A 23,570-nucleotide genomic window follows, 5' to 3' on the forward strand; every position below is an offset into this window, starting at 1 on the left:
AATGAAAGAAACAAAAGCACTTCCTTTGGATTCATTTAACTAAAAGTGAGTCCAGATTTGAACTCTCTACTTAATGTTCCCAGAGTGTTCCTTTCTGTCTGCTGTATGAGTATGAATCTGTTCCTGAATATGTATCTGTGTTTGTCCTTCTGTGTTTGTCAATGTGAGTCTCTGTGTCTGTTACTGACAAAGAACTTAGCTGTGTATTTATTTTACATCATAGAAAACATCACATGGAGGAGGAATGGTGTACTTTCCAGAAATCTTTAACAGAGTTTTATAGGATATTAAATCCCTACTGATCCAGGCAACAAACATATGTGTTTATCAACAAATATCCACTGTTTTCAAACATTGTTAGATTTTAGGAAATTGCTTTCAGTTCTGTGGTTGCTGCATTCAGCAAATGGTATGCATGAATAGTCTAGGTTAAGGCCATGGAAGAGTATATAATTTCAAATTGTAGGTATGAATCCATTGTCTTAGACTGTGAAATTTGATTATGTTGGAAATCCAAAGGAATTAATGTTGTTTTTCACATTATTCTCTTTTTTATTTATTTATTTATTTTTTATTTTACATGTCCATCCCAGTTCCCTCTCCCTCCCTCTTACCCTCTCTGCCCCCTCACATGCACCCTGACCCTGACCACCCTCCCCTCCCCTGCCCTCACCCCAATTCCACATGTAGGGCAATACCATCCAGGTGGGGTCATGTAGATCTGACAGGTCATGTGAAGTAGGGACTAGGGCTTCTCTCCTGTCTCTAGGTTAAGGCAGTATCCCTCCATGGGGGATGTGTCTGCAAGGTCGATTTGTGCACCAGGAATATATTCTGGTTCCACTGTCTGAGGTCCCTTAGACTTATTCTCTTAAAAACAAATTGAATACACAATTGGGCCACAGTCTTAAGTGACTGCAAAGTGTACTGTTAAGTGGTTTTGAGGTCCAGCAAAGCTACAGTCTCTTAGAATATGAGATATTTGATAATATTAGGTAGACACAATAATTGAATACCTAATTTGTCTAACATCATTCTTAGAATGTAATTATTTACATTCTAATCCTATTAATATAGACTTATAAAAATATTATAAAATTTATGTTTTCTAATTGTATTGTATTCAGAAAAGATACTAATAATATTGGAAATGGTGTTATGTTACAGGACAAGGCTCTATTGCATTTTTATGGACATCCTGCTTTGGCACTCAGTTTGGATAGCACAATGCAAAGAGGAGGAAAAGTTCATTTTGAGCAACAAAAATAATTCAAAGAGTGTATTTTGTCTGCAAGGTAAGATACCAGACAGGAAACTGTTAATACTTAGTTCAAGAATTTAAGCAATTTAATAGGAAGTTTTCATGGTTTTTATGGTAAGGGTTTTATGGTAAGATTAACCTTTGAACTACATAACTGCTGTTCTTTTAGATTGCATGTCATCCATATTTAGGACACAAGAATATAAATAGCATGACTAAGTAACACGTTGTAAAGCACCAATCTATGATAATGTAATTCTCCACATAGAGTTATTGTTTCAAGATTATATCTGAAACTTCAAATTCTGAATAATGAGCTGGTGGGGGTGGAGAAAAAGGAAGAAGATCATACAGAATCTTAGGTAATTCATATTCTTTGTGCTAATTTTTAGAAAAGGGTTATGTGTACATAAATATATATGTATGTATTTGTCTTAAAACCTGTTTTTATACTGACTACTTTTACATTTAGTTGTCTTTTGTTCATTAGTATGCAATTGCCTCTATTTAAAACCTCAAGTGACCGGAGCAATTTAATTTGTTCAAAGTATGTATCTTTTGACAAAGTTTCAAAGAGATCCATCTATCCTGTAATCTACTGCTTTAGAGGTTAGATTGTTCATTTTCTTTGTATTGAAGAAGTATTATTGACTATTGGAAAAATTTTACTTTATATCTATTGTCCAGTTTTCTTTGCCTCTTTATATTCTGTATTTCATTTTATTGGTATCCAATTAAATAAAGATAGTATATGATGTATAATTCTAAATAAGTAGGATCTACTGATATGTTTACTTGATAGTTTGGTAGAGGGATTTTTAAAGTTCAATGTGTGAACTGAACATTGTTTTTAAAGATACAAGATATTTCTAGTACATAAAAGCAGTTACATAAAATTATTTGAGTTACTAAAATTGATGATCTGTTCTTATTTGCACTTTCTTTTCTTTTCCTCACTTTTCTGAGACAGAGTCTCTTGTGTCAAAGCCTGGCCTCAGGCTCTTTACAGAGTAGAGGATGACATAGAACCCCTGATCCTCCTACCTCTAGAATATAGGCTAGAATATAGATATTAGCCACCATGCCCAGTATGAAAGACCTGTGTTTACACTCACAATGTCGTGCATGCTAAGCAAGCAATCTGCAAACTGAGTTGTATCCACCGTTGTAGAATTTTCATAAATTGAGCAGTATATAATTTTAACAGAAATCCTAATTTGTACAGTTTTAGAAAATAAACTGCTAATTATTCCAAAGTCATAGAGGTAATGTTTTTAAGTCTATAGATTCAATTGGAAATAGAGTTGTTCAATTTAATAATAAAAACTATTTTAATTTTCTGGTGTTAAGAGGTTTAAATTCTAAAATGAAAATTTTGAGTATTATTCAACTGAACAAAAGTTTTAAAAATATGTATTATGTACAAGTTACCTAAAAACTATGTGTATTTATATAGGATTTTGGATTTATCAAAGAACATACATATTATTACAATAGGTTTTACCATAGTGTACTTATGTGCCACATTCTGGAGCTCCACACAGCCCTGGGCATCTCCAAATGAACGAATCCCTAGGCAGTTTGACGGATGAAGTTGCTTTATGAGGAAATTACAGCAGACATCAATGACCTGAGTCAGCTGTAAGAGACATGCTGCAGCCAGCAAATTTTCAATGGTGTCTTCTCTCAGTTGCAGGACACCTAAATGGTTATTTAATAAAGAAAAAGTATACATAACATGAAATAAGACACAGACATTTTAACTAAATATTTTTGCCCTTTATATGGCATTGTATACGATTTAATGTTCACTAGCTTCTCTAGGTATGTGGTTTAAGACTGAGAAATACAAAGGAGTCTTTGTGTACACACAAATAATGAGGAAAAAAGCTATCAGACAAGATTATACAAAATAACTGTAGCAAATGAATAGTGAATATCTTAAAGAATGGTGGTGGGAGTGCAAACTCATACAGCCATTTTGGAGATCAGTATGGTGGTTCCTCAGGAAAATGGGAATTAGTTTACCACAGGACCCGGAAATTCCCCTCTTAGGCGTATACCCAAAGGATTCATATCCATGCAACAAAGACATATGTTCAACTATGTTCATAGCAGCACTATTTGTAATAGCAAGAACCTGGAAGCAACCTAGATGCCCCTCAAATGAAGAATGGTTAATGAAGATGTGGCACATCTACACAATGGAATACTACTCTGCAGAAAAAATAATGGTATCTTGAAATTCGCAGGCAAGTGGATGGCACTTGAAGAAACCATCCTGAATGAGGTAACCCAGTCACAAAAAGAGGAACACAGTATGTACTCACTCATATATGGATTTTAGACCTATATCAAAAGATCACGAGCCTATAATTCACACCACCAGAGGAACTAGGATACAAGGTGTATTCTAAGAGATTCATATAAAGTCCCTCACAGAACTGGTAATGGGCAAGACCCCCAGAGCTCAGGGGAAGTGAGGAGGGCAGCGAATGGAGAGAGAAGTAGGAGAAAACGAGGGGGAGGAAAGGAAAATATGTGCGACCAGGAAGATTGAGCCTGGTTAGGAATAGAAGACAGGAAAGAGAGAGAGAGAGAGACAGAGACAGAGAGAGAACATAAAAGAATGAGACAATATTGGTTTGAAGATAAAATTGAACATAAAGAAAGGTCTAGAGAACTACAAGACTGCTGCCGACTAACAATTTGAGCTTCCATGGAAAGGCTATCATAAATGCCCTTCCCGGAGAGTGAGATCAACAACTAACTTCTCCATGGAGCCCTCAACTAATGCCTGTTGGAAACAGGATCAAACACCCATACATAAACACTTTCGAAGTAGAACTCAGATGCAGAGGGAGAGGACACACTTTCGAAGTAGAACTCAGATGCAGAGGGAGAGGACACACTTTCGAAGTAGAACTCAGATGCAGAGGGAGAGGACAAGACCAGGCGGCAGAAACACATAAAGACAGCTTACCTGAACAAGGAGGAGCTAACAGGCCACCAGACTGATAGCTGGGAATCCAGCATGGGACTGACTCAGGCCCCCCTGAATATAGGTCTCAGCTAGAAGGGCTGAGCAGTCTAAGGGACCTTAGGCAGTGGAGCCAGGATGTATCCCTGGAGCACAAAAGGACTTTGCGAACACATCCCCCATGGAGGGATAACTGCCTTAATCTAGAGAAAGGAGAGAAGCCCTAGTCCCTAATTCAAATGACCTATCAGACCTACATGATCCCTACTGGATGAAATTCCCCTACATATGGAGTTGGGGTGGGGGGATGGAAGGGGAGGGTGGTTAGAGTGCATGTGAGAGGGCAGAGAGTATAAAAGGGAGGGAAGGAGGGAGGGAGGAATGAAGGGAGTGAGGGAGGTTGGATGGGAGGAAGGGAGGGAGGGAGAGGGAACTGGGATCGACATGTAAAATAATAAATTAAATTAAAAAAAAATGCTTTGACTCCAAAATTTAACTTAAAGGACAAGTTACTTGGGAAAAGGATTTCTATTTTTGTTTCCACAGAAAATGAAAAGATGTGGATTCCTTCCAGACTAATGTGGTTTGATCTAGCCAGACCACCTGAAATAGTACCAGGTGATCCTACATCCAAAACAGCTGGACAAAGCAGCCTTACAGACTATAGCCAGGATTTCCGAAACTTCTTATAATCCCCAATGACAGTGCACCTTACCAGCAGGAAGTAGTTTGGGAAGAACAACGACCAAATTCCCAAATATTGTCTATAAATGTTTGTTTTTATTTAAATGGACTTGGTTATATAAAATAAAAAAAAAAGAATGGTAACAGTGTTTTCTTATTGACTTAAGAAAAGATTGCATTTCAATTTATATTAATCATTTCAAATTTTGTACATACATGATGACACTACCTTAAATTTATACAATTTTAAATTGTTACCCATATATAAATGATGCTTGGAAACTTTATGTTATGAGTTAAGTAATGTTATGTCATATTTTCTAAGCATGATAATATTGGTCTTTATATTTTATATTACAGTGATTTGTTTACTATTTTGTCTCTTTTAAGCCAGTTTTAGAAACTGCTAAATGGTATATTTGCATACTTATACATCATAAATAATTATAACACTGACTATAATGTTGAGTTAATGTTAGTTAATGCACAATGAGAGGTTACCTGTATAAGCATACTGAACCAAAGAATTAAGTGCATTTGGATCTACTCCTTCCATCCTGACCTCTTCTTGTCTGGCTTCAAGCACATCATTAGTAAACATTGCAGCAAAATAGTCAGACACCGCACTGAGAACCAACCTAGAAACAGAAAGGTTGAATCAATTCTAGTATCAGTCAATAGTATTACAATTAATCATGCAGTATTTCCAATAAGTATGAGAAACTTGTTAGTATGCTTTCTCCACAAGAAGTTCACAATTGTCATGCATGGCTTCAAATCCCCTGAATCTCAGGAATATTCTCTGAGTTCTAGGTCCCCCTGGTCTACATAGCAAGTTCCAAGCCAGACATAGTAAGGCCCTTTCTGAAAACAAACACAAAATATCACAATTCGTTAAATTGTACTGATGTTAGAAAGGGCAATTAAATAGACTGAACTTTTTTTAAAGTTCATGTTATTTTATTTGCATCATCAAAATTTCCAACTTTGTCTCTATTAAGTATTGGATAAGTAAATAATAATTTTTCAATATTTCAAAGTAAAAAATGATTTCTCCCTCATCCAATTTATGACTTTACAGAGTTCTCCTCATTCATATTTGTACCATTTGGTTGTTCTGTATGCACAATGATATTTACCGGTGCGCTGGAATTTTGAGGGGTCCAGCAATAAGTAGGACATCACACAATTTTTTCTCTTTCAAATAGTTTCCCATTTTACTGAGAGTATGATCTGCATGGTTTTGAGAATGGAAGTGATCCTCAGAACTGATATTCATTTCTTCGGGTTCCTCAACATATAATCTGAAAGTTAATAAAAAATGAGGATATGATTCATCATATCATAATTTTATACATTACAATCTTCTATACACACATATGCACATATATACACATATAAATATGTGCATGTGTGTGCATATGTTTAGTGTTAATATAGTCATGATTTCTATATGCAACAGATTTAAGCAAATTACATTATAATTTTCTCCATAATAATAAATGTTTCACTGTTATTACTGCCTAAACTCCCATTCAAATGAAGTTACAGTATTTTTATTCAGAACAACACTACAACTAGCATATCATATGTATAAATATAATCAACAAAACATCACCCTAATTTTGTGCTATTTCTGATTTTCATTGTCCTTCTTTTTCTCAAATATGTTGAGTCTGACCCACAGTCCTATTGCAGCCTGCTTACAGATGGCTTTTGTGTCATTGTACCTACATTTTCTGGGAACTCAGCATGTTATTGGGGACCCAGCTTGACTCCTTTGCACAGACTTTTTAGCCTGCCATTCTACCTATTTCAATTGTTTGTGTTAGCAACTGGTAGATAACTGGAAACATTTTCTACCAAAGACAAGCAGTGGCCACACCTGGCTGAGACTCAGGGAGGCAATTCATTCTCCTTTTTGTCATCCATTATGATCACTCTATTCTCACTCTCAGCCTATAAGAACCTGCTCAAGCGTTTTTAGGGAAAAAGACAAAATATTTAATAAAAGTCCCCCAAAACTGGTTAACCATCTGCAGAACATATTACATAAACATCAGTAAATCAATTCAAAGTGAATCAAACATGTTAGCACAAAGCTGGAAATACTAAACTAAAGAGAAAAAATATTCAGGATATAGATTGAATTTTTAAAATTTCTGAATAGAAGCTTAATAAAAACAGAAAATGATCCTAATAATTAACAAATATGATAACTTGAAATTAAAAAGCTCATATGCAGCAAAACTAGCTACTTCCAGAAAGAATAGACATAATATATAATAGGAGATAATCTTTACCATCTATACATCAAACAAGGGTTTAGTATATAGAATTCATAGCAAGATTTGAAAAATAATTCTTTCTGCTAATCAACTATACTAAATAAAATATTGTTTTCAAAAGAAGAAATACAGAAGAAGACAAGAAACTTAGCCTAACTACATATGTAAATGTCACTAAACATATTTTCTATGCTACGTGAAAAAATAAAAAAAATATACAGAAAAATTAATAATGCAAAATTTAAAAATACTTATTTCATGAATACAAACAAAAAACAATCATCAACACAATTCCAAAATCCCAATATCAGCATATTAAAAAATACAAGCAAAGACTAAGTGGAATTTAATCTATGAAAATTGATTCAATATTCAAAAGTTAGAAATATTTAAAATGTTTTAACATAATGAAAAGTATAAAGGTGTCAATTAATGAAACAATACATTTGATACAATCTAATGCCCATTCCTTATGAAATAAAAAAATTAGTAAGAGAAATTATCTTACTCAACTTATAAATGATTACAAAAATAAGAATTTCTCATCTTATTTAAAGATATGCAAAATCGTAACAAGAAACCACCGCATGACTTTTATAATGGCTATTATCATGAAAATAGTAAAAGAAAAGTTTCCTCTAATTTTAGCCATGTTTAAATGCTTTAAAAATAATTTATTGTTATATATGATGTAAATTTATTCATTTGTAGTAGTCTTATGTTTATTCTTTAACTGTGGGATACACATTTTTTATAAAATAGATATTTTTCTTGTGTAAGACAACTTTTTATATTTTTCTTAAGAATACCTTTTTACTGATTCAATTCTGTATTTATTTTTCCTGTTTCTGTGTGATATGTATTGGTTATTTCTTATGATACCATTGATCACTGTATGTCCAGTATATTTAAAAATTCATTATAAAGGAACATTGGGAACATTGAAAAAAAACAGAATATAATGTCTAATATTTCACTTAAAGGAACATTGGGAACATTGAAAAAAAACAGAATATAATGTCTAATATTTCACTTTAAGGAAAATTGATGCACTAGCTAAAAGAATAAACATTCTTATAAGCAGTAAAGGATAATGTTTAACAAATAACTTGAATGTGTATTTGTACTTCCATTTCTCAAAATAACTGCATTAAAGTTAACATGTTTGTCTCTTGGTAAACAGAGTGATTTATGAACCTCAGTTTTACAGCACAGCACAGTAGCATTCAAAAGCTCTCACCTGAAAAACCTCTCAATGAATCATACTACTTTAAAAGCTATTGAAAACTAAAGTGCATAGAGTACAGATTCCAAAATTATCTACTTATCTTTTTTTTTCCTCTGGCATCAACAGAAATTTGATCACTGGTCTACAAGTACAGCTTCCCAATCCACAAAATCGGTAACAAAGCTCCAAGAAAATAATTATAAAAGCAGGGTAGATTATAATATCTAGCCTTAGAAGTTATTTTAGCAAGAGAAAGATATAGTTTCTACTTTTTGAATGGCAAATACTTATGTATATATGAGTACCCAAATAAAGAAATGTTCTGATTTTTATATAAAAAATTCTGTTTTCACAATATAGTCTCTCCTTTTTACTATACAGTTACTGTTATCTTAACATATTAAATTATACATGAATGAACAAAAACAATAAGAATGAAAACTTTAAAAGAAATCTCTATATACAAATTAATATTTCAAATAAAAAAGTTAGTTGCGGGGTATACACAGCAAATTATTTTTTACGGTTGGAAATTAAAGTTGATTGTATCCTAAGCATAAACTAATACAAAAGGAAAGCATGTTGTCATAAATTTTATAAGACCTTAAGTGTACAAGTTCATTGTGAGGGAGACTGCTTTTAGGTGGATTGTTGAAATAATACATATTATTTTACATAAAGAGAATTTCTTTGACTAGATTTATATAAGTCAGTAAGATTTTCATATGAATGTTTCTCAGTGGCCATCAGTGAAATATGAAGACAATAAAGGAAATAATAAATTCAGTAATGATGTTGGTTTCAATTACCACATTGTAAAATTCATAATTAATGCATTTTGATGATATAACAGAGATAAAATTGTATAAATCCCACAAGTAGAAAATTAGAATTTCCCATAGCTCATTGGCTTTGAAACATTGTCCAACTCCATATATTGAAGTGATGAAGTGATAACTTGAGTAAAATGTTGCCAACATGGTGAAAGATACAATACCAGAAACTTAAGCCAAAATCCAGAATTCTTCTAGTAAGCCTAGTATCCATCCAGGCATTGGTGGCACATACCATTAATTCCAACACTAGGGAGACAGAGGCAGGCAGATCTCTGTGAGTTTGAGGCCAGCCTGGTCTACAGAGCGAGGTCCAGGACAGCCTCCAAAGCTACACAGAGAAACTCTGTCTCAAAAAAAAAAAGCCTTGTATCCAGGTCAGGATCCTCTATAAAAAAATAAAACCACAACTGGTTGATTTTGATATGATATACTTTATTGTTTGTCTTAGTTAAGGTTTCTATTGTTGTGACAAAATACCATGTCCAAAAGGCAGGTTGGGAAGGAAAGGGTTCATTTGGCTTACACTACCATATTACTGTACATTATCAAAGGAAAACAAGAAAGGAACTCAAACAGAGTAGGTTCCCTGTGACAGGTGCTGATGTTGAGAGCATGGAGGGCAGCCCAGGGATGGCACCAACCACCATGGGCTGGGCCCTTCCTCATTGATTACTAATTGAGAAAATACCTTACATCTGGAACTCAAGGAGGCATTTCCTCAGATGAGGCTCCTCACTCTGACACTCTACCTTGTGTCATTTTGACACACAAAACCACCAAATGCAACTAACCTTTTGTCAATTAGGCACACAAAAAAACATCACTATTAAGCTACAACTCTTCCTTTCTTATTCATCCCTAAGATCTTAAATGACTTCAAGAATCAAACAGTCTTTACAAATTCAAACACAGTAAAATTTCAGTTCCTTTAAAACAGCTAATCTCTTTAAAAATCCAAAGTGGTTTAAAATTCAAGTGTCTCAACTGTTGTCTCCAGAAAAAATACTGTCCTAATTCAAGAGGGAAAAAAAATAAAACAGGACACAATCAAGTAAAGCAAAACAAAATTTCAACCATCCAATAGCTGGATCCACTCAATTCTCCAGCTATGCCATAAAGCAAACACAACTTGTCTTCTAGGCTACAACTGGATCCAGTCCACTGCTGCTAATGTTCTTGGTGATCAATCCATGGTACTAGCATCTCCCAAATGCTGCGGTCTTGATGGGAGATGTCATTCTGTAAATATGTTTCTCATACTGGTTAATGAATAAAGCACTGTTGGCCAATAGGAAAGCATGATAGGCAGGACTAGGAGACAAGGAGGAAAGAGGAAGTAGTGAAGAGTTTCAAGATGAAGGACTACAGAGAAGACCACTAGCCCCTCTCTCTGATAAGACCACGTGGAAGTACTTAGATTAATATCAATGGGTTAATATTTAATAAAGAGCCAGCTAATTAGAAACTAGTAACTGGCCAACAGAATTATATCTAATACAGTGTCTCTGAATATTATTTGGGGCTGGCAAGGTGGTGGGACCAGACTGGTCATGATAAAACTACTCATAACAATCTCTAAAATACATAAAGAACTCTAGAAACTAGACATACAATTAAAAATGGGGTACTGACCTAAACAGAGAATTCTCAACTAAAGAATCTCAAATGGAGGATTCTAGGAAGTAGGAGGGAGGAGTCAACATGGGAGAGCAGAACTACCGGCCCCCTCTCTCTGGTAAGATAAGACCGCATGGAAGTACTTAGATTAATAGAAATGGGTTAATAATTAAGACAGAGCTAGCTGATAAGGAACTAGTACCTGGCCAACAGAATTATATCTAATACAGTGTCTCTGTGTATATTTTTGGGGCTGGCGCCACAGTGGGACCAGACCGGCAGCTTAAAAACATACTGGTATCAGGGTCTTTTCCTGTAAATGGGATGCACTTGCATCAGTAGCCTCTCCTAGGCTCTTTTCATGTCATCCAGCCTCAACTTCTTCCTTCAGTCCTGGGCATTCACTGCTACTGAGGCTGCAACTTTACCAATGGTGTTCCATTGGCCCTTCATAGTTCCAAGTCTCAGCCTCTCTCCATGTCCCCTTCATCCCTTCAAAACCAGTATCACCTGGTGACCCTTAGACATTACCATGTCCAGCTACCAGTATGAGGTACAACCATGACCATCTCTGAAACACAGTTTCTCTATGCTCTCAGGAAACACTTCCCAGAAGATTTCACCTCAGTGATGTTGGTCTCTTCTTAATCACTTTTAATTTCTTAACTCCAACTGACCAGCATCAATTGTCCCAGCAAAAAAAAATTTTGCTTTACTAGTTCTGGTATCTTGTTATGACAGCTGATTCTTAATCCCCAGCTAACCAGAACACCAGGATATTAATTCAAAATAACAAATAGCCCTGATAGAGTTTTTAAACTTCCCTTTGAAATTGAGCGAGCCAACTTCCATCCCTGTACTTCATTCAATATTCTTGTCTTCCAAATTCCCACAGAATTTCTTACTGATGCCTCAACACTCAATGGGTTTACTAGCCCAAAGTTTCAAAATCCTTCCACAATCCTCCCAAAAACTTAGTCAAGTCTGTCATAACAACACTGTACTATTCTGGTGCCAATTTGTCTCAGTTAAGATTTGTATTAATGTGATGAAACACCACAACCAAAAAGAATATGTGGAGGAAAGGGTTTACTTTAGCATTGCTGTTTCTCACTGAAGAAATAATCCCAAAGACAGGAGATGATTCAGAGACCATAGAAATGAGCTGCTTATGGGCTCACTTCCCATGGCTTGTTCAGCCTGCTTTCTTATAGAATCCAGGACCACCAGCCAAGGGATGGCACCACCCATCATGGGCTGGATAGGTTCCCATTGATCACTATGTGAGAAAATACCTTACAGCTGGATCAAAGAAGCATTTCCTCAGCTGATGCTCCTTTTTCTGATGCCTCTAGCTTGTATCAGGTTGACACACAAAACCAACCACTACTTTGAATCTTTCAAGTATTAATTACTTAAGTTTCAAACATTTATAACTTAAACTTCTGGTGATTATTAATAGATTCACTGTTAAGAGCCAAAAGGGATTCAGGACCCCAGGAGAACAAGTCCCTCTAAATCAACATGAGCAAAGCTCATAGGAACTCATGGGGACTGAAGCAGCATGCACAGGGATTCCCAAGTTTGTACTATGTAATCTGCATGTATATTATGGCTTCCAGTTTAGTGTTTTATAGGACTACTGTGTAATGGGATATTCACTTTGTCTCCTGTGGCACTGACCACGCCTATTTCGGGGTGGATCCAGGGGCAGAAGTGACCTGTGGAACTAAGTCTGAGGAGAAGCCCGGGAATGCTCTCTTGCTGGTGGGACACAGAGTGGATATCATCCTGTGGAGCTTGCTGGTGTTCATCTGTCTAGGTTATAAGTTATTTCTCCCTGAATAAACGTCTATTCGGCCTATTTGTTTATCCTAATCCTTGTTAAACCACAATACTACAGAATGTGTGAATGAGGGGCTATCTGCTTCTTATGCTCCTCTTGGGTATCTTTTATTTCTGTTGGTTTGCCTTGTCCAACATCAAGATGATGATTATTGTTTTATCATTTTATATTTTATTTTGTTAAAAAACAAAAACCCAAAAGGTTTTCTAAGCATATTCTATGTACCAAACAATGGGACATACAAGATTTTACTTCCTTTGGTGCTTTTACTGTGCCATGAAAAAAAGACAGAGACACAAGTAAATATAGAAGATGATTTCAGCAGTTATTAGAGTTGTGGATACATTAGAGAAACATAGGATGGAGAACAATTGGAAAAGTAGGCCTTGAATTAGTTGAAGTTGGAGGATAGCACATGATATATTAACAATATATGTTGTTGATGAATTCATTATATTCCTGGGATTCATTTCCATAATGAAGAGGTGAGACTATTTAGTGAGAGCAATATTAGTTTTGTATAAAAGCAGAGTATAGAAATATCTGATATATACTTATTATAAAAATGTATGTCCAATAATGAACCTCTCTTATACATGATTTTTAACAGATGGACTACCTAATAGATAATCCAAACCTAAGTGGTAAAGCCTAAACATAAATAATGAGCAACATTAAATGAACTCATCATGTATTATTTATATTTACACATGTAAATATGATAAAATGATAGGAATTAAATAAGAAGATACTATGAGTTTAAGAGGTAGTGTGGGAAGGACACACAAAGAGGGGTGAAAGGGTGCAGTGAAAGTGACTCAAGTACAACACACATGGATGAAATTTCAAAAGTAAAATTGAAAAAAAAATATTCTAAACCACCAAAGTAGTACTGTCCCAAAATGTGTAAGAAATTTACCACATGATCTCAATATTTCTTCACTATTTTGGACATTACATAGCAAATCATCTACAACAGACCAAATGCTAAGAGCAATTAGATGAGGTCATTTAGAATTATCTATTAAAGAAGAATGGCAAGTACAATAATGAGGCTTGAGTGATCAGCTCAAACAAGATATTTAAACCACTTCAACTGATGCTCACAGAACATTTCAGATTTGGATTTGAAATTTGTGGAAAGAACAAAATCAAGGTAGAATACTGTGTCAGTGTGTATATATGTAACTATGACCATAAACTATAATGTGTTTTATTTTAACATGGTATAAGATTGTTCTAAAATAACTGCTAGCTATAGCAAGTTCAGATACATGAACTGGGATAAATTACTTTCTGTGACTAGTTCACAGTACAGGTTGGAATACAAGTGACAAAACTGACTATGAAAATATTCAGATACTTTAGAATGATAATATACTGTAGAGACTGTGGAGTATTGCTGACAACAGACTCTAGTGCTTCTCTATTGGTTAGGTTTATCTGCACCCTCTGTTTTAGATATATTAAGCATTATTTAAGTGAATGGCATCAAATTCAGCATAAATCTAGAATAGAATATCCAAGGAAAAAAGAAGTATGAGAAAAATCAAAATTTTCAAAGCTTAGGGATGTAAGGCATCTATGTTTTTAAATTCTGCTAATAGTTAAATCAAACAAAGAAACAGGCAATGCAACTATATGTTAGAGTATAGAGGAACAGCTTTAGAATCTATTCTGGTCAAAAGGACATGGCATGGTTGATTCACACACAAACTAATAGTAGCTGTAGCTAACTTCATACTATACACATTAGATCACACCACTAAAAATTTCAGGATGATCTAGGGCAAGTGATCAGCAGTCTTCTCTCCAGCTGAGGAACTTTGGATCTAATCTGACTGAAAGGACATGGCATGGTTGATACATACATGAACTCACAGTTGCTGGAGCTGACTTCATAGTACCAGCATAATATCTCATCATGAAAAATTCCAGTGTGAACTAGGGAAGTGGGCAAGCAGTCATCTACCCTCACTAAGAAACTATTGGCCTTTGATATCTGCTCAGAGAATTAGAGTCAGCTTTCTTTGAGGCTACAGCTGCTGATAGGTTTCCTATGCCCTGGTGGATAGTACCACAGCCCTTGGCATAGGCTCATCAATAATGGGATAACTCAATAGCTAGATATTTAGATAACTCCACATAGGAATGAGCAGAGGCTTGCCTACTGGAAGATTCTATATCCTGTGAAGTTGACACTAATATTAATCACCCATTGATTGCAACATTATTCACAAATAGGGAAACACCAAAATTAACACAGATGGGCTAATGGACAAATCATTGTGTGCTCATAAAATGAAATATTATTCAATATTGAGAATCCTGTGATGTGAAATATGGATAAATTTGAATTACTTTTTGTGCTGGACAGAATTATACAGGAACAAATACCACATTATTCAACTAATACCATATATCCTCAAGAGCCAATCTAATAGAAAGGTGGAGTAGAACAATAGTTTCTAGGCAGTTATGTGTAATGTTATCATGGGAATGCTGCAGACCGGGTGTAAAGTTAAAGTTATGCAAGGGAAAATTTACAGAGACCTGCTACACAATAACATTGTATAGTTACAATTCTACAGTTATTATAGTATTGTACATTTAAATATGTGAAGCAGTTAGACCGAATTTTAAACATACTTGTGGCAATAAAAACAATGAACCAATAACATATGGAAAAGTGTATTTGTTGTCTACAAATGAATGTGTTCCTATTGAAAGTAGTAACAGAAAGGCCGTGGCTATTTACAGCTAAACAAAAGACAATGACAGCCTTGAAAGAGAGGAAGTAATCTCCAAAAATAAATACGGAAAGTCAGCTAGATGTACAAGGGTAGAATATTTGGGCTGTGAAATATTTTTCTACTCGTCTTAAGCTATTCTGATTACCTAACTCCATGTCAGGAGAGTATTAATGGAAAAATGTAATAATATCATGATATGATTCTAAAGACAAATGCTTTTGACAATATTCACATTAAGTATTGTGATTTTATTTCTATAAAAATACATTTCTTTTATATACAACAAACCTAGTCACTTAAAAAAGTAGTAGGCACCTAAATTTTATACTTCAAATGATAAGTATGTATTCACAAACAGACATACACACCACTAGTAAACATATTGGAATTAAAAGTTAATTCTTGAAAGCGTATTTTCCTAACTTAGTTAAAAACATGTAATATACTGTTATTTAGAAATCACTGAATTATTATAGTTATTGGTACAAATAATTTATGTTCTACTTGGAATGTAAACAAATAGAAAGAAAGACTTTCAGATGTATTTTCCATTTTGACCTTTCATTTTTTTTTTAATTTTTACTTTTTATTTTAATTTACATACCGATCCCAGCTCCCTCTTCATCCCTCCCTAACTCCCTCATTCCCTCCCTGCCTCCTTCCATCACTCCCACTGTCCCGTACCTCCCAAAAATCCTCCTCTCTCAGCCCCCTACTTCATATATAGGGGGATGGCATCCAGGAGGGGTCATCCAAATCTGTCAAGTCATTTGGAGTAGGGACTAGGCCTTCCCTCCTACCTCTAGGTAAAGGGAGTATCCCTCCATGGGGAATGCGCTCCCAAAGTTCTTTTGTGGACCAGAGACACATCCTGGTTCCACTGTCCTAGATGTCTTGGCATGTCCAGGTCTTGTAACTGAGACCCATGTTTAGGGGATCTGAGTCAGTCCAAAGCTGGATTCCAAGCTCTCAGTCTGGGGGCCCATTAGCTCCTCCTTAATCATGTCAGCTGTCTCTGTGTGTTTCTGTAGCCTGGACTTGTCCTCCCTCTCTGCATCTGGATGCCAGTTTGGCTCAGTATTTAGTTATGAGGCTCTATGACGGTGGATAATTTAGTCAGCAGTCTCATTATCAGAGAAGGGCACTTATGGTAGCCTTTCCATTCTTGCTCAGATTGTTATTTGGGTTCAGTCTTGTGAGTCTCTGGACATTTCTCTAGGTTCAGTTTTCTCAGAAAACCTATAATGGCTCCCTCTTTTATGGTCTCTCTCTCTCTCTCTCTCTCTCTCTCTCTCTCTCTCTCTCTCTCTCTCTCTGTGTGTGTGTGTGTGTGTGTGTTCTTTTTCTCTCATCTATTCCTCCCCTGACTCAATACTCAATTTTCCCAGTCCCATATGCTTTCCTCTACTCCCCTTCTTTCTCCCAGCTCCCTCTCCACTCACTGCCCCCCAACACCCAATATTCTCAAGAGATCTTGTCCCTTAACCCTTTTGTGTGGGAGCTTGTATGAATCTCTTAGGATCCTCCTTGTATCCTAGTGACTCTGGCATTGTGAACTAAAGGCTGGTGATCCTTTGTTCTACCTCTGAAATCCATATATGAGTGAGTACATACCATATTGGTCTTTTTGTGACTGGCTTACCTCATTCAGGATTGTTTCTTCAAGTTCCATCCATTTGCCTACGAATTATAAAGTTTCATTTTTTTTCTTTTCTACAGTATAGCATTCCATTGTGTAAATGTGCTACATCTTCTTTATCCATTCTTCAGTTGAATAGCAACTAGGTTGCTTCCAGGTTCTTGCTATTACAAACAATTCTGCTATGAACACAGTTGAACAGATGTCTTTGTTGCATGGATGTGGATCATTTGGTATATGCCTAAGAAGGTGATTGCTGGGTCCTGTGATAGAATGATTCCTATTTTCCCGAGGAACTGCCATACTGATTTCCAAAATGGCTGTACAAGTTTGCACTCCCACCAGCAGTGGAGGAGTGTTTTCCTTTCTCCACATCCTCTCCAGCATATGTTGTCACTGGTTTTTCTAATTTTAGCCATTCTGGCAGGAGTAAGATGGTATCCAGAGTTGTTTTGATTTGCATTTATCTGATAGCTAAGGATGTTGAGCACTTTCTTAAGCATCTTCCAGACGTTTTGATTTCATCTATTGAAAATTCTCTCTTCAGTATTGTACCCCATTATTAATAGGTTTATTTGGTGTTTGGTGACTTGTTTCATGAGTTCTTTGTATATTTTGGAGACAAGCCCACTGTCAGATGTGGGATTCATGAAGATCTTTTCCCATTCTGAGGGCTGTCATTAGGTCTTAGCTTCTAAGTTTGAAGAGGTCCCATTTATTAATTGTTGATTTCAGTGTCTGTGCTACTGGACTAATGCTCAGGAAGTCATTTCCTGTAGCAATTTGTTCAAGAAGGACTCCCACATTCTCTTCTAAGAGGTTCAGTGTGGCTGGATTTATATTGTGAATTTTGATCCATTTGGACTTGCGTTTTTTGCATGCCAATGCAGTCTTCTGCATACCATCATTCAGTTGTACTAGCACCATTTGTTGAAGATGCTTTCATCCTCCCATTCTATATTTTTAGCTGTTTTGTCAAAAATCAGGTGTTCGTAGGTGGGTGGGTTAATGTCAGGATTTTTTATTTGATTGCATTGTTCTACCTGTCTATTTTTGTGCTAATACCAGGCTGTTTTCAGGACTATAACTCTGGAGTAGAGCCTAAAGCCAGGGTTGGTGATGCCTCCTGAAGTTCCTTTGTTGTACAGGGTTGTGTTGGCTATCCTGAGTCTTTTGTTTTTCCATATAAAGTTGATCATTGTCTTTTCGAGGGCAGTGAAGAATTGTGCTGGGATTTTAATGGCGATTGCATTGAATCTGTAGATGGCTTTTGGCAAGACTGCCATTTTTACTATGTTTATTGTACCTATCCATGAGCATGGGAGATCTTTCCATTTTCTGGTATCAATTTTTAGAGACATTTCCATGTGGAGCAAAGAAGAAGTTATATTCTTTTGTGTTTAGATGGAATGTTCTATATATGTCTGTTAAACCAAGTTGAGACATAACTTCTATTAGTTCTTTTGTTTCTTTGTTAAGTTTCTGACTGGTGGTTCTGTCTAGCAGTGAGAGTTGGGTATTGAAGTATCCCAATATGAGTATGTGAGGTTTATGTGAGCTTTGAGATTTTGTAGCATCTCTTTTAGGAATGTGGGAGCCTTTGTATTGTGATCATAGATGTTCACAATTGAGACTTTGTACTGATGGATTTCTCCTGTGATTAATATGAAAAGACCACCTTCACCTCTTTTGATTGATTAATGTTTGAAGTCTAACTCGTTTTTTTATTAGGAAAGTAATACCTGCTTGCTTCTTGGTTCCATTTGCTTGGAAGATCTTTCCCCTAACCATTTACCCTGGAGTAATGTCTGTCTTTGAAGCTTAGGTGTGTTTCTTGTGTGCAGCAAAGAATGGATTCTGTCTTTGTATCCATTCTGTAAGCCTGTGTCTTTTTATAGATGAGTTAAGAGCATTAATGTTGAGGAAAATTAAGGACCATTGATTGTTAATGCTTGTTTGTTTTAGATTTGTTATTATTGGTTGTATTGTGAGTATATTTGCCCTGCTTTACCCTTGGGTTCTGGTTTAGTAGGGATTATCTATTACCTATGTCCTTGTGAGCATAGTTACCTTCTTTTGTTTGGAGTTTTCTTTCCAAAATTTTCTGAATAGTTGATTTCATAGATGCCTATTGTGAAAATTTGGCTTTGTTATTAAATACTATGTTTTCTCTGTCTAGCATGATTGAGAGTTTTACTGGGTAGAATAGACTGGGCAGGCATCTGTGGACTCTTAGTTCTTGTAGAACATCTGTCCAGGACTTTGTGGCCTTGAGAATTTCCATAGAGAAGTCAGGTGTAATTTGGATAGGTGTGACTTTATATGTTACCTGGCATTTTTCCTTCGCTGCTCTTAATATTTTCTTTATTCTGTATGCTAGGTGTTTTGATTATTATGTGTCAAAGAGTCTATTTTCTTTGGTTCAGTCTATGTGGTGTTCGGTATGCTTCTTGTATTTTCATGGGCATGTCCTTCTTCAGTTTGTGATAGTTTTCTTCAATGATTTTGTTGAATATGTTTTCTGCACCTTTGAGCTGGGCTTCCTCACCTTCCTCTAGCCTATTATTCTTAGGTTTGGCCTTTTCTTAGTATCCCACATTTCCTGGATGTTTTGTGTTAAGAATTTGTTGTACTTATTTCCTTTGGTAGATGAATCTATTTCCTCTAGCTTATCTTCAATGCCTGAGATTCTCTCTTCCATCTCTTGCATTGTGTTGGTTATGCTTGCATCTGTATTACCAAATCCTTTGCCCAGTTTTTCTATTTTTAGCATTCCCTCAGTTTGTGCTTTCTTTATTGTCTCTATTTCAGGTTTTAAGTCTTGTACTGTTTCCTTCACCTGATTGATTGTTCTTTCTTGGCTTTCTGCACTTTTCTAAAGAAATTTGTTCATTTCTTGCATATTCTTGTGTGGTGTTTTTCTTTATTTCTTTCAATTTTTGTTTGTTTTGTCTTCTATTTCTTTAAGGAATTTTCTCACATTGACTTTGAAGGCCTCTACCATTTTTATGAAGATAATTTTAAGTCATTCTCTTCTCCTTCATCTGCTTTGTGTGTTCTAGTCTTGTTGGTGTAGTGTCCCTAGATTCTGGTGGTGTCATGCTTGCCTTTCTCCTGTTTAGTGTTTTCTTGTATTGCTGTCTTCCTATTGCTTCTTCCAATGTGTGCAGGTAGGGTCTCTCTCTCTCTCTCTCTCTCTCTCTCTCTCTCTCTCTCTCTCTCTCTCTCTCTGCTACTCGCCTGGTGGGCTTAGGCCAGTCAGAAGTTTGATGTCTGTAGCTCTGTGTGTTTCAAGCTCCCTAGGAGGCCTCTCCTCAGGCAGGGGCCTGGCAATTGGGCCAAAGACCAGTTAGGGACTCAGGGTGGTTCCATGTGGACAGGTGGGTCTAGTGCACTGAGAGCAGATCTAGGAAGTTCCCTCCAAAAGAGTCCTGAGGATGGCGGTCAGAGGTCATGCAGGTGGAGACTCAGGGTGTTCCTGTGTGGATAGGCAAGTCTGGTGTGCTCAGAGCAGCTCCAGGAAGTTCCCAGGAGATGGCAGGATTGTTGGATCCACCCTGTGTTCCAGAGCTCAACCAGAGCAGTGGGGCAGTTGGCTATGTAAGGAACAGGCAGGGGGAGGGTAGCCTTGGGTGAGTTCGACCAGGGGGGGGCTCTGTGTATCTTTCTTGCTGGGGACAGGACACAGGGGGCAGTGAGATTTGGGACCAATCCAGGGAGTTCCCAGGGAAAATATGGGAGGAATTCAACTGGAACTGGTCCCAGACTCACCTCCAGCAGATGCCCGGTGATGAGGGTCAAAAATCAAGCATTTGGAGACTCAGTGTGGTCCTGCATGGATAGGAGGGTCTCTGGCAGAGGCCTCCAGCAGAGGCCTGGCAATGGGGTTCAAATATCCGGCAGACAGGGACTCAGGATATTCCGGCGTGGATAGGAGGATATCTGGCAGGGGCCTAGAGCTCCATCAGAGGACCAGCGGTGGGGTTCATAGATCAGGGAGACAGGGGACTCAGGGTGGTCCACTGTGGATAGGTGGGTCTAGTATGCTCCCATTTTGACCTTTCATAGATTTATTATACATTCTACAAATATCTTTCGAACTTAAGTATCATGTATGGAGGTGCTTTCTACATGTTCTTTTACGGCTTTTTAGTGGTATGAAACAACTTGCAGTCAGCTTTATTTTCATTTCTTTAACAGGGTTTAGAGGATTCTGACATAAAACAATGATTCTTAGTGTAGTATGAAATCAAAACACTTCTAAAAGAAACTACAGAGAACTTTGAGAAAGTTCAAAGCTTTAAGGATCTCAGAGAAGGCTGCCAAACTGAGAACTGTTTTCATGGCTTTCTCTTTTAGTTAATATTAATTTTGTGTCTCTAGCATGCTAAGATAGAGGTGGAGAAATTATAGCTGTGGGCTAAATAAGATAAACTCACCATTTTCATGAAGCATGTATAAATATGCTTTTAGAGATAAAATAAATGTACCTATGTTATAAAACATTCACTAAATTCATTTTCATAGTGTTCTTCTAGAACACATAAAGAGGATCACATTCCACCATCTGCTTGGTGGGCTCAAATCAGGCATTGATGATCTCTGCTACAGAAAGCTGCTCTTTCTTGGTTTTCTCAGTTTATATGATGGCTATATGTGGCCAGAAGGAAGTAGATTCATTGGTATGACACCAGGATGGTTTGGAATTCTGTAAGATCAACATTTAGGGCCCCTCAAATCTGAAGGAAGAAGTGATCTAGCTAAAAAGATAGTAGAGTGTAGTATAGTTTGAATCCTTAATATTCAGGTTTCTAAGAGAGACATCATAGATAGCATCAGTGTCTAATATGATGCCATAATCAGAGTTGTACAGGTGTGGGTAATGAGTGTGGAATTTCAGGGCTCAACAATAGCAGTGAAAACCTAGATTCTGTGTACATGGAGAAACCAAGCTTGGACTTCTTTCCATAATCAACAGAGTCACTACATCAGCAGGGAGGTTGAACTTGAACACAGTCCCCCTACCAAAGCTATGGAACCCAGGAAGCTACGAAGACCTATGCACTAGTCTCCCATCCTGAGAATTTGCTCCAAGACAAGGTCAATAACCTTTTTGCCAGCAATGTAGTGGCTATAGGTATAGTTATTTACAACATCTTTTTTGCCTGTGATGAGCCATTTGATGTATAGGGGCTGATGGTAGGTACTAGCATGAACTTAATAATAACTGTGGGTTCCCTGTATACAAACACTTCCCTGAGCATATGCATGCCAGCAACTAGCTCACTTAAAAAGGTGTTGAAGGAATCATCTCTTTCAACACTGGTCTCATCACTTGGAATCTGGCCATCAGATGGATGCCATGTTCCATGTAGTAAACCTAACAATACGCATTGTTGGTCTGGACAACTAGCTTGGCCAACAAGTATGGAGATTCACTTATGTGTGGTAGCTACAGATTAAGAGGTCAAGGTGACAGAATTGGACACTGGGTCCAAATTTCCATCCCTAACAACCTAATAGTAGAGTACACAACAAAATAATTGTTGAATTTTTTTTTCTTCTGAGAACTAAATTTCAAATTATCCTTTTGGGAGTAAATAATTTAATAAAAAGTAAATAACCAACATATTTATAGTCTTCTGATTTAGCAACATTTATACACACACACACACACACACACACACATACATATATATATATATATTATTGATGAGAGATGTCATTCTGTAAATATATTTCTCATATTGGTTAATGAATAAAGCACTGTTGGCCAATAGGAAAGCAAGATAGGCAGGACTAGGGGACTCGGAGGAGAGAGGAAGTAGTAGGGAGGAGTTCCAAAATGGAAGAGGGAGAGAGAAGAATGCCAGCCCCTCTCTCTGGTAAGATAAGGCTCGTGGAAATACCTAGATTAATATAAATTGGTTAATATTTGAGACAGAGCTAGCCAATAAGAAATACTAGTAACAGGCCAACAGCTTTCTATCAAATACAGAGTCTCTGTGTGTTATTTGGGGCTGGCAAGGCGGTGGGAGCAGACCTGAGGGAAAAACCTACTCGTAACATATTATAAACTATTTTATATTAATACCCTACATTTTGACATTTGATTATTTCTAATTTTTTATTGAATATGTTTATTCATTTTATATCCCAACTACAGCCTACCCTCCCACCTCTCCTCCCACATCCTCCTATCAACTCCCCTCAACTTCCCCTCAATCCACCACTCCTCCATATTTGTTCACATAGGGGCAGGCTAACCATGAGCATCAACGAAGCATTGCATATCTAATTGTCATAAGACCAAGTACCTCTCCCTGTATTTAGGCTGAATTTCTTATATTCTATTCACTGCTTAGAATACTGCAAAATATTAGCTTTTAAACATTATCATTTATAAATTAAGTTTAGCAAATGATCTTTATAATAGAT

At 36.5% G+C, this 23,570-nt stretch overlaps 1 protein-coding gene across 2 annotated transcripts in view; it reads right to left on the minus strand.

Annotated features, from left to right (window-relative positions):
- The window catches only part of Klhl4 (kelch like family member 4), a 67,012-nt gene that overhangs the window by 26,833 nt on the left and 16,609 nt on the right, over window positions 1–23,570 (minus strand). For both annotated transcript variants that reach the window (XM_051178963.1, XM_051178962.1), the window contains exons 2-4: window positions 6,065–6,229; window positions 5,427–5,563; window positions 2,766–2,962 (exon numbers count right to left, since the gene is read on the minus strand). In XM_051178963.1, the coding sequence (XP_051034920.1) occupies window positions 2,766–2,962; window positions 5,427–5,563; window positions 6,065–6,229 (499 nt within the window). The remainder of the gene's footprint in view (window positions 1–2,765; window positions 2,963–5,426; window positions 5,564–6,064; window positions 6,230–23,570) is intronic.

The sequence above is a fragment of the Phodopus roborovskii genome, unplaced genomic scaffold, assembly GCF_943737965.1.
Source record: "Phodopus roborovskii unplaced genomic scaffold, PHOROB, whole genome shotgun sequence".
NCBI lineage: Eukaryota > Metazoa > Chordata > Mammalia > Rodentia > Cricetidae > Phodopus > Phodopus roborovskii.